Source organism: Branchiostoma floridae, chromosome 6, assembly GCF_000003815.2.
Source record: "Branchiostoma floridae strain S238N-H82 chromosome 6, Bfl_VNyyK, whole genome shotgun sequence".
Lineage (NCBI taxonomy): Eukaryota > Metazoa > Chordata > Leptocardii > Amphioxiformes > Branchiostomatidae > Branchiostoma > Branchiostoma floridae.
In genome coordinates, this window is record NC_049984.1 from 17,204,285 (window position 1) to 17,215,846 (window position 11,562).

Genomic DNA, 11,562 nt, shown 5'->3' on the forward strand with positions numbered 1-11,562 from the left:
TAACGTTTGTTTGTTTGTTTGTTTGTTTGTTTATTCTCCTTACATATAGGGGTGAAGGGCAAACATGGGAATACATGTAATAAATTGGATCACCAGTGACTTGTGAAAATGCATTTTTTTTTACATTGTAACTACATTGCAACTACTAACTACTTCAACCACTGGCTGATATGAAAATGGCACAGAATTCTCTTACTAGGATCAAAGTATGCTATTAACCAAGTATCCTTGCTGAGCCTAGCTGATAAGTTCTAATTTACTGTGTAAATGTCGTACATAAGGCATGGATGTATCCAAGATGTATAAATATAGAATCTTGGCCAATATTGCCACTTCTGTGTGAAGAAAAAGTGCATACTTCTACATGTATGTGTATCAAAGGCAATACTCACCAAGTGTTCGGAAGAGGACAAACTGGATGCCAAGGGCAAAGGGTCGCTCCTCCTTCTTCACTGACCTGTATATATGGGGAGGGCAGAGAAAAAAAACATATTCATTACCACATTTGTCTTAGCAAAATCTGCAAATTCGCTGTGGCTAGATTGTTAAACTTGCTTGATCCAAGACTAGAGACATGTTTAAATCAGTTAAGTGTCCGTTGTTCCCGTCTTACGATGGTTGGGCATTGCAGGATGCCGTTCGGGTCTGATTGCTGACCTCCATGAGATCAGACAAAAACAACCTTCTCGACTTCAGTTCAGTTCAGTTCATCCTTAGAGAGGTAACACCAGCGTCTCCACATGTTCCTGTCTCCACATCTCGACTTAGACAATGACAATAAACATACAAACCAGTAAACAAAGCGGCGCCCTTACCTGAGGGTGACCATCATGGCAGGCACTTGTGCGCAGCAGGTGATGAAGGTTACGATGAACAGGAACACCAGAAACGGCGCCAGCGTGCCGCAGTCACGGTGACATTTTCCTGTCACAGAACAAAAATCATCACATCAGCCACAAACAACTAGGAGAAGACAACTTAGTCTGAGTCAAGCAATAAAGCCATGGGGCTATAACTTACATGTATATGATGGAGAGACATTCTTTGTTTGACTGAGATCATGAATCACATTGTCAGTAAATTATATTTTCTCAAAAACCAAATATTGTGCAGATACAGAGACAACGTTTCTGATATAAAGAGAGATCTAATGACTTGTAGATACTAACTTAAGGCTATTTTGAAATTTTTTAAAAATCGCAGAACCCAAAAATTGTAGAAAAAGTGAGGAACTTCATCTTCCTCTGCTTCCAAAAAAGAAGTCAAACCCAACCTGTTTAGAAATAGTCAACAATAGGATTCGAGTAGCCTATTTTTACAATAATGTTTATCACCATTCATTGTCACTTGTACATCTCCTATGTTTCCACCATGTACTTGCAATTAGCCCCCGGGCATGAACTTGCTATAAACTTTCACTTAAATAATTTTGACTCCAATGGTATAGCCCTACCTGTGATGACATGGCCTCCATATCTCAGTTTCTGCTCCTCGATGCGGTACTTCTTGGTGTTGATGGTTTCCACAGAGACAACTGCTACACAGCTGCAGTCAGTGTAGTTCTGTAAGGGGGATAATACAGGCATGTTACTGATCAGCAGCACCTCCTAGTGATTCACAAAGGAAATGCAAGAACCTCACCTACATGTATTCAAAATTCTTAAGCAAAGAGAGATGGAAAAAGAATGGCAAGAATGCTTGTCTTGACTTTAGTGACCACTCAAAGGATTTGAAGAAAATGATTTAAGTACCGCCTCACCTTTTTCTACAAAGTAGTCAACAATAATATTAACATAGACGCCAGCAATATTCTGAAGCCTGCCCAAGGGCGCACCCGGGGTAGTCACGACTTCAAATATCAACACATATTTGCACGCACCGATATCTACAAACATTCTTTTTTCCCACGCACAATTCCCGAGTGGAATGCCCTGCCTGGCACGGTTGTAAGCGCTCCCAACGTTGAGCACTTCCGTGCCAGGCAGGCGGCCTGCCCGCCCTAACCCGGGAGCCTCAGCTCCCCCCCCTACTTTTGCCCCTCGCGGGGTCATTTGGGGGTATCCTATGCAGATGCAGATACAGAGGCAGGCACTTAATAAAAGACAGGACTCTTTTTATACATGAATCAATGGGAAAAATAATTCAAGTTCACCAACTTGATCTTAATAATTTAAGTGGCCACATGTCGCTCACCCAACATGCACGCACAGTCCACTGATCATTGTACTTTTCAAAACGAGTGGAATTTCTATGATAAAACAAATTTGAACCTGTAAATTCTGCTAAAAAGCATTTGACTTCTCTGTCACAACCAATGGAAGATTAGCTGTATGGTGTGCTAAACTAAGATCAACTTTTTTATGACAACAAAGTTGTTGTTTTTAATGAGATTGTTAACTCACATATTTGGTGGTCTGTCCGTCCCATAGAAAGTTGGTGACTTTATGACAGCCTGCATGGCAGGGGCTGAAGTAGGTGATACCATCTGAGCCACAGACGGGGGAGTACGAGTGGATGGCACAGTCACAGTGCAGGTTACAGTTGGCTGTGAACTCACTGGGTGCCTGGTGGTCAAAGTTGGGACTGGAAACGCACCCAAAAAAAGAATACCATTAAAAACTCTTGGTGAATCTTAATCAAATCTCATGAAAAGGGTATTCTTCAAGCAGAGGTTTGGCTTCGGCTATTTTTGACAGTCACAGTCCAAGTTACAGTTGGCTGTGAACTCACTGGGTGCCTGGTGGTCAAAGTTGGGACTGGAAACGCACCCAAAAAAAGAATACCATTAAAAACTCTTAAAAATCATAAATCTTTATTCCATTGCAATCTCATGGCCAAAGGCATTCTCAAGGAAGAGGTTTTTCTCCAGCTGTTTTTAGGTATTTTTGTCTGGCTTTCTACTTTGTACCATTTACCACCAGTGGCAAGAAGCAAACGGTACAAACCAGAAAACACATAAAAAACAACCTTTACTTGGAACGTACCACTGAAGCTAATTAATTGCAAGAAAGCACAGAAACACCTGTATGATGACATATAAAAAGGTAATGAAATGTTAGTAAGTTCAGTACAGACAAGTTTAATACAAAGTACTGTAAGTTTGCTTTTTTTCAAAGGGGCTTCATTTTTAGTAAGAGGTTTTTGCAGTATTCTAAGTTAACAGTTGAAACAATGCTGTAGTTCAGTAGTAATACATTAAACACACGCAAATATATCAAGGACTGCTTTGTTATTAGAAAGAATACTGAAGCTAAATGATTAACCTACTTCATTATGATACTATATAAATGAATTATGTTAGCCCTTATTGTTATGTTAACTAGGATGTTAAGCTTTATCCTTTACCTCTTTTTTTTTGTACTTTATGTAATAGCTGTTGCCATACTTTGTACCATGTACAATTGACGTGCAATAAAGTTCTTCTTCATATTCACGATGTCATAAATTTGCTGTAGACTGTTACCACAAATACAAAACTTCTGCAAAAATTTCACAATTTACAGTACCAACTTAGTTAAGACACACTACAGATCTGCAACAACATTAAGATCAAGAAGACTGCTCGCTACGAGTCATGTTTGACCTACAGTTACCTAGCTCAAGAAACTAAATGATATTACCCAGGATACTAACAGAATGAATCATCCTACAACATTCAGTTATCACATATCAAGACCCTTGGAACCATAATAGAAAATGAAATTACCAACCACAATAAATATGGAGAGTGAAGACTACAAATATGTCAATTGTATCACCAGTAACAGAATGACTCATCTTACAACATTCAGTTATCACATCTCAAGACCCTTGGCACCATAATAGAAAATGAAATCAGAAACCACAATAAATAAGATGAGTGAAGACTACAAATATGTCAATTGTATCACCAGTAACAGAATGACTCATCTTATAACATTCAGTTATCACATCTCAAGACCCTTGGCACCATAATAGAAAATGAAATTACCAACCGCAATAAACGAAAAGAGTGAAGACTACAAATATGTCAATTGTATCACCTAAGGGCACACAAAGCTCGAAGCTGGGAATGATATATAATAGTAGTATACATTATTTGATCATACTGCTGCCGGGGTCCCTGACATGGGTAGGCAGAAGTCGTCCAGTCTTCACACTGTGCTTCCGTGCGGCTCTGTCCATACATGTATATACTCGTACCAGTAGAAATAATACAATCCTCTGCTTCATTAAATATCTTTCAAGTATAACACTCAAAGCTAAAACCAGCTGGCACCACGTTATATGCGTAACAGAATTAGACAAAAAAAGTCACGCCAACTCTGATCGTTAGAGAAGATGTTTATAATACTGTAAATCTATAAACTTTCACAATGAATTTATTTTTGTGGTGACCTCTCTAGCACATTTCCATGACACCACGAATATGTCTCTTTTTATGACTACAGTACTACATGAAACAACTGTTTTCAAAGCAAATTTACAATAGTGTGAAAACTTTTTTTCCGGCTATTGCAAAATAAAACCGCTGCAAATGTTAACAAATCTACAGCAAGGGAAAAGTCCAAACCTATGTCTGTCTGCACTTTACAGCTATCTACATTTAGTATCTAGTTTTCCTTTATCCCAGTAGATGACCTTCCCGGGAACAAGAAGACAACTTGGTTTGCTGTGTCCCTGAGGACTCCGGGAAGGAGATGGGGTAACCATTATCTTATGGAAATATTGATAAAACAGAAAACAGCAGACGACAGGACTTAGAGGAAGTGGGTTAATTGAATTAGACCCAAATAAAAATCAGTGTGGCACCAATGTGCCCATCTAAGCATCTTAATTCAATAATTGTACTGATTTTGTCAAAGAAAAGTTGGGGTCATTTTTACTGGAATGGTGGATATTTCAGCCCCGATGTTGACATCTGATGTCCTCGACTGACTGACTGACTGTATCTCACCAAAGCATTCTCTTTGGACGATTCCAGACATTGAAATGGTCAAGGTTCCTAGACGGAACAGCAGAGAAGTGAATGTATGAAGTATATAATAAATGCCGGAGCAAACTACTTTCTGGATGGTACCCAGGCTAGATCATGGTACTAGACATCTTTCAATCTAAGTTCAAATTTAGATGGTTTTATGGAATCGTAACAAGTCTCTTTGCACACAACAAAGTATTTCCTCAGGGTACTGTAAATGCAGAAATGTTCGCGGTGGATTAATGTTCGCGGTTTTCACGGTGACCACTTAAAACCACTGCGAATATTTTTCTATTATGGTGTTAAGACTTAAGTCTATGGTGTTACCGCAAACTTATATCCACCGCGAAAAGTCCTTTTTCCCGCTACCGCGAAATTAAATCCCCGCGAACTTAAATGCATTTACAGTAATTCTGGCTGGTTCACACTGCACTGCAGCTACAGTATAGCTAGGTGTCCCTGCTCATAGATAATAAGTCCCAAAAGTAAAACGTCAGCATTTTCAAGGACTAAGAATCCCTAACCACACAGGTCCATTATTCTATTCCCTGTATTTGATGGGCGAGGTTATGGCAGCTATGCACAGGAAAAAACATGAAGATCAATAAGTTCTTATCTGCATTATTCTTGTCTGTGGACTGAATTGACAGGTTGTTTTGAAGGGCATACCGCAAATCTATTTTCTTTTGAGGTTGTCTTATTATTCGGTAGGAGTGAAAAGTAGGTTTTTGTACTAAGTGACTGTATTAAATTAGTGCTGGTTGGAACGAATTATAACTACAGCATTAATACAATGGAATGGTAAATTTACACTGAAGTGAAAATATGGTAGAGATGTCACTACAAAAAATAAAAATATCACAAGATTTTTCTGAATTACAGTAGTAGTAGTGTTGTGTATAGCAAGTTGAACATTCTAGCAATTTAAGCTGCATCCACCAAACAATTTATACTACTGTAACAGTAACTGTAAGAGAAGTACATGTAATACGTGTATAATGGAAATGCTTTATTCACAATGTCATGAAATGGTGGTAGAGAGGTCACCACAAAAATAACACCACCACAAAAGTTTCGTGAATTACAGTACTAGTGTTGCATGGAGCAACATCCTAGCAGAACATTTGGCATTTTCCTTGAATTCAGACTGATTCACACAATCACAGGAACTGACATGTCGTGTGTGGAATACTCTTATGAGTTTCGGTTGCTAAGAGTTATTTAAAAGCTTTTCATTTTGCATCACTTATTGTAAAGGTTGTAGAATGTTAACAGTAAAAGTGGTTGTCACTTGTCAGTAATTTCTACGTTGCAGCACTCACTTTCATTTGAATTCCATTTAATTCTGTTCGCTTCCAATTTTCAACATCACTAGGTGATCCTTAGTTAAAGATTAAAAGGTGAATTCCATCAAAGTTCCATGGCAAATATCAAGGATATATGCATGTACACATTATATAGCTTTGGATGATCTGAATTTCAACTCCACTGATATTCTAACCATAAAACTTTTCTCTTTTTCTCAAGAAGTTTTTCTACGGAAGAAACTCACATGTCGCTATAGGGATATGGTGAGCTCCCCTATGTTAATAGTGTGGCAGACCATCCTATATTCCAACTTATAAACACTCTTATCCTGACCAATCAAACATGACATTGTAATATTCTATAATCAAAAAGAAACTCACCTGTCTCTATAGTGAACCCCCTATATTGATAAGTGTAATAGCCCATCCTACATTCCAACCAATCAACATTCTTGTACTTGTTATCCTGACCAATCAAACATGACATGTTATAGTTGTTGAGAAACTGACCTGTCGCTGTAGGGAATGGTGAGCCCCCCTATGTTGATAGTGTGATAGGCCCATCCTACATTACAACCAATGAACACTCTTGTACCTCTTAACATGATCTGAGTCAAACATGACACTTTAACACATATATCTACAATCATTCAGACACTGAGCTGTTACTATAGGGAATGGTTAGCCCCCTATGTCAATAGTGTGATAGCCCATCCTATATTACAACCAATCAACACTCTTGTCCATGTCATCATGACTAATCATACACAATTATAATACTTGTTAAGACACTGACCTGTCGGTGTAAGGAATGGTGAGGCCCCTATGTTGATAGTGTGGCAGCCCATTACATATTCCAACCAATCAACACTCTTGTACATGTTATCCTGACCAACCAAAGATGACAATAGTTGTTAAGACACTGACCTGTCGCTATAGGGTATGGTGAGCCCCCCTATGTTGATAGTGTGGCAGCCCACGGTGAACAGCGTGGCGAGGCAGATGAGCGACACGACGGCGCTGACCAGCGACCACTGCGCCGCGCCCTTCAGATCCAGCTTGAGCCGGTTCATGATGTAACCGCCCAGCAGGATGCCACCGCCTGCACTGGGGATGATCACCACTCCTGGGGAGGGGAAATAAAAGGTGCGGTTTATCATCAGGATGACTGAACTATCTAACTGTATCTGTAACACCATACCTCTCTCCGAAAAAGCCAAGCAATCAAGGTGGTCTACGCTTGGACACATCCTCAGGATGCAACAAGACACACCTGCACAAAAAGCTCTTGATTTCGCCATTCTAGGTTCTAACAGATTCAAGGCACGCAAGGGAAGACATTGTGTCAACCTGCTCAGCCTGTTTAAAGCAAACCTAAAGCACAGAGGTCGAGCTTTTCCTACAACAGCAAAGAAACAGCTGAGGAGCTAAAGAAGCTTGCAGGATGCAAAGCACAATGGAAAAGGATGAAGAAAGACTGAATCCAGCTATAAGACTGTTTCAAAAGACTATAGATGCAGAACGCAGCAACTGATAATGATGATGATGATGACTGAACTAAACTGAACTTATCATCAGGTGGCTTGGCTAGAGGACACAAGATCATGAGGTCTCTGGCTCGATTCCTGGTACACAATAAAGTCTGGTTTATGTGGTTGCAGGATTCTTATTGCTTGTGTCAAAAGAAAATTATCTACAGAACCATCAAAAAGTGGCCACATTGTCCTGGTGGTCCTGATGTAGTGGTGGTATAGGTTTGGAAGTATTTCCCCTTTCCCTAGAAAATGGTATGAAGTATGATAGCTTGAGTGTTGACTGTAATTCCTTAAATTTTTTGCTGTCGTTCAATGAATCATGAACTTAAACCACCATTATAGGGTTTCCATTACTTTACAACAAGTGACTATAGCACTATAACACAACCTTTAAGTTACTGTAAATGTATTTAAGTTCTCGGGGATTTAATTTCGCAGTAGCAGGACAAAGGACTTTTTGCGGTGGTTTTAATTTTGCGGTAACACCATAGACTGCAGTCTAATACCATAATAGAAAAATGTCCGCGGTGGTTTTAAGTTCGCGGTTAAGTGGTCACCACGAAAACCGCGAACATTAATCCACCGCGAACATGTCTACATTTACAGTAATACCATAGCAAACACTTCATTGTCTCCTTACAGTGGAATCAAATCACCAAGTTAAGGACATTTACAGTACCTGTGAGGAGGTTAGCCTCGGAAGCAGAGACCCCAAACTGTGACTCCAGGAACTTGGGTACAAAGGTGATGAAGCCGGTGACGACGGACAGCTCCATGGTGGCACACAGGCTGATACACAGGTAAGGCACGTTGGTGCACAGGCTCATCACTGCGTGGGGGATGTCTGTGGGACAAACAAACAAACAAACAAACAATCAATCAATCAATCAATATGATACACAGGTAAGACACGTTGGTGCACAGGCTCATCACAGCATGGGGGATGTCTGTGGGACAAACAAATAAACAAACAAACAAACAATCAATATGATACACAGGTAAGGCACGTTGGTGCACAGGCTCATCACAGCATGGGGGATGTCTGTGGGACAAACAAACAAACAAACAATCAATCAATCAGTCAATATGATACACAGGTAAGGCACGTTGGTGCACAGGCTCATCACAGCATGGGGGATGTCTGTGGGACAAACAAACAAACAAACAAACAATCAATCAATCAGTCAATATGATACACAGGTAAGGCACATTGGTGCACAGGCTCATCACAGCATGGGGGATGTCTGTGGGACAAACAAACAAACAAACAAACAATCAATCAATCAGTCAATATGATACACAGGTAAGGCACGTTGGTGCACAGGCTCATCACAGCATGGGGGATGTCTGTGGGACAAATAATCATCCAATCAATATATCAATCAATCAATAAGATACAAGATACTCGTGTATCAATGAGGATTAGATATCCAAGTATTATGATAAGATATGCCAAAAAGCAGTTACTCAAGCAACTTGATAAGATTTTAGAAACGGTCAGACATTTCAGACAACCATCCGGTGTCGATCGTCCAGCGTCGACGCCAAAAGCCCCCGGAGGGGGGTTAGAAAGTCCGACCGTTTCTAAAATCTTATCCAGTTGCTTGAGTAACTGCTTTTTGGCATGATAAGAATTTTTAAGATACAAGGTAAGGTATGTTGGTGCACAGGCTCATGACAATAATCAATCAAACAATAAAGCATTCAATCAATTAATTAATTAGTATATATGATGAACATGTGTTCAACAACGCTTTCTGGAAAGAAACTTGGTCTCACCTCGAAGTTTCTTGCCAAAGCTCATGTGCGTGATGCCCTCATTCTGGAGCGTGCTGCCGTCCCCCTCCTCCTCCGTGCCCTCGGCCGTCAGGTGGTACGTCTTCTCCATCCGCAGCACCTTGGGCAGCGTGGCCGGGAAGGCCAGGATGGGCAGGGCACATAGTACCAGGAACAAGGCACATAGGAGGAAACCTGCCCACCTGTACAATACATTATGTACAAGTTAGTGCAGGGCACATGTTGGGGCAGGGCACATAGTACCAGGAACAAGGCACATAGGAGGAAACCTGCCCACCTGTAATACATTACATACATGCTAGTACAGGGTAGCCTGGGTACCATCCGGATAGTAGTTCGCTCCTTTGTTCGCTTCTGCTATCCGTCTGGAGACTTGCGCATTCAAACCGTTTGGTGGTGACGCCAGTTGATGAGCGAATCAAGGAATGGGTTCTAGAGCGCTTGTTCGATGACAACAGGCCGGCGCCCGCATGCGCAAGGGGGCGGAGGGCTTTTCCGGTGTTGGAACACCTGTTCGAACGAGCAGTTGAACCCATTCCATAATTCGCTCATGTGTAGGGACCAATCAGCGCCTGCGTCCAAAATTTGGACGATTCCAGACGTTTAGATGGTCCGCGTTCCCAGACGTAAACACAGAGAAGCGACTGTATATAGTATATAATGAACGTCGGAGCGAATTACTTTCCGGATGGTACCCAGGCTAAGTACAGGGCACATAGGAGGAAACCTGCCCACCTGTACAATACATTATGTACAAGTTAGTGCAGGGCACATGTTGGGGCAGGGCACATAGTACCCGGAACAAGGCACATAGGAGGAAACCTGCCCACCTGTAATACATTACATACATGTTAGTACAGGGCACATAGGAGGAAACCTGCCCACCTGTACAATAATTATTACATACAAGTTAGTGCAGGGCACATAGTACCAGGAACAAGGCACCTGTTGGAACATACACCTTTAACTGTTTCATGTATGTCTGAGCTTTTGTCTCAATGGTATCATCAGTCGAGACTTTTGCAACAAATTACAGCATATCTTCAAATCTTCAAGCCAAAGTTCCACACAGTTCTTGTCCTATAATTGTGGCCATGTTGCTGCCATCTGCAATATCCTCAGTTACCAATCAGAGATCTTCCATCACTGTATCTTAACCAATCAGCTTAAATGCTTGCTCCACTCTCCTGACCAATCAGAGCACTTACCATGCCCCCACCCATCTGGGGTCCTTCTGAGTCATCTCTACATTGGTGTAGTCCAGCCAGTTGATGTCCACATAGTAACTGATGCACAGAGCGCCCAGGAGGAAACCCAGCGCTGGGCCAATTGCACTTGCAGTGTACATGATACCTGGACAAACATAGGGAATCAGATATTATTAAAGCTGGCAAATTAAGATTTTTGTGTAGTCACTGAAAAAGAAATTGGATGCTGTTGCTTGAGTATGTGTTACCTTGCAATAACTTTACAAAGATTTCTGCTACAGTACCTAGAAAAGTTGCTAGGGGACCTAAAATGAAGACAAACACACACATGCATAGACACACACACATAAGACCACATGCACGAATGAATGCAAGCACATACAAACACACACACAAGCATACGCACAAACATACACACACACACACACACATTACCAAAGACATGTTAGCCTCCTTCGTAATGGTCAGATTAAGACAATGAAATCATTAGGATACATACATTAATCTTCATTGTCTACATTGTATGTTGGACATACTGCACTAATTAATAAGTACATTCGGCCACTAATGCTTGTATGTTAATACTTGTTTACTAGCAATTAGCCTTCAAGTTTTCAATAACCATTAATTTAACATACAGCTTACACATTTGGGAAAAGGTTAGCATGAAATGTATTAAACCAAGCTGCCAAATCATTCTTCAATGTTTTATGACACTATAATTGGAATAGCTAAGCCAAAACTGCGGAGATGAACTG

At 40.8% G+C, this 11,562-nt stretch overlaps 1 protein-coding gene across 1 annotated transcript; it reads right to left on the minus strand.

Moving 5' to 3' along the window:
- Positions 1-350: 350 nt before the first annotated feature.
- Positions 351-10,958, minus strand: LOC118417348 (solute carrier organic anion transporter family member 5A1-like). Its single transcript, XM_035822898.1, has 8 exons — positions 10,805-10,958; positions 9,579-9,778; positions 8,479-8,643; positions 7,192-7,390; positions 2,403-2,583; positions 1,454-1,562; positions 816-924; positions 351-457 (listed from the first exon to the last, which is right to left on the minus strand). Exons 1-8 carry the CDS (start codon positions 10,942-10,944, stop codon positions 376-378), a joined length of 1,185 nt encoding a protein of 394 aa, XP_035678791.1. The 5' UTR covers positions 10,945-10,958; the 3' UTR covers positions 351-375.
- Positions 10,959-11,562: the final 604 nt, after the last annotated feature.

Bases quoted from the DNA above. Each gene is read 5' to 3' on its own strand.
- LOC118417348 (XM_035822898.1), bottom strand. From the start codon at position 10,944: ATGTACACTGCAAGTGCAATTGGCCCAGCGCTGGGTTTCCTCCTGGGC. The intron at 1,563-2,402 runs GTGAGTTAACAA...TCCCCCTTACAG, and splicing joins ACGGACAGACCACCAAATAT to AACTACACTGACTGCAGCTG. The intron at 925-1,453 runs GTAGGGCTATAC...GTTCTGTGACAG, and splicing joins TGGAGGCCATGTCATCACAG to GAAAATGTCACCGTGACTGC.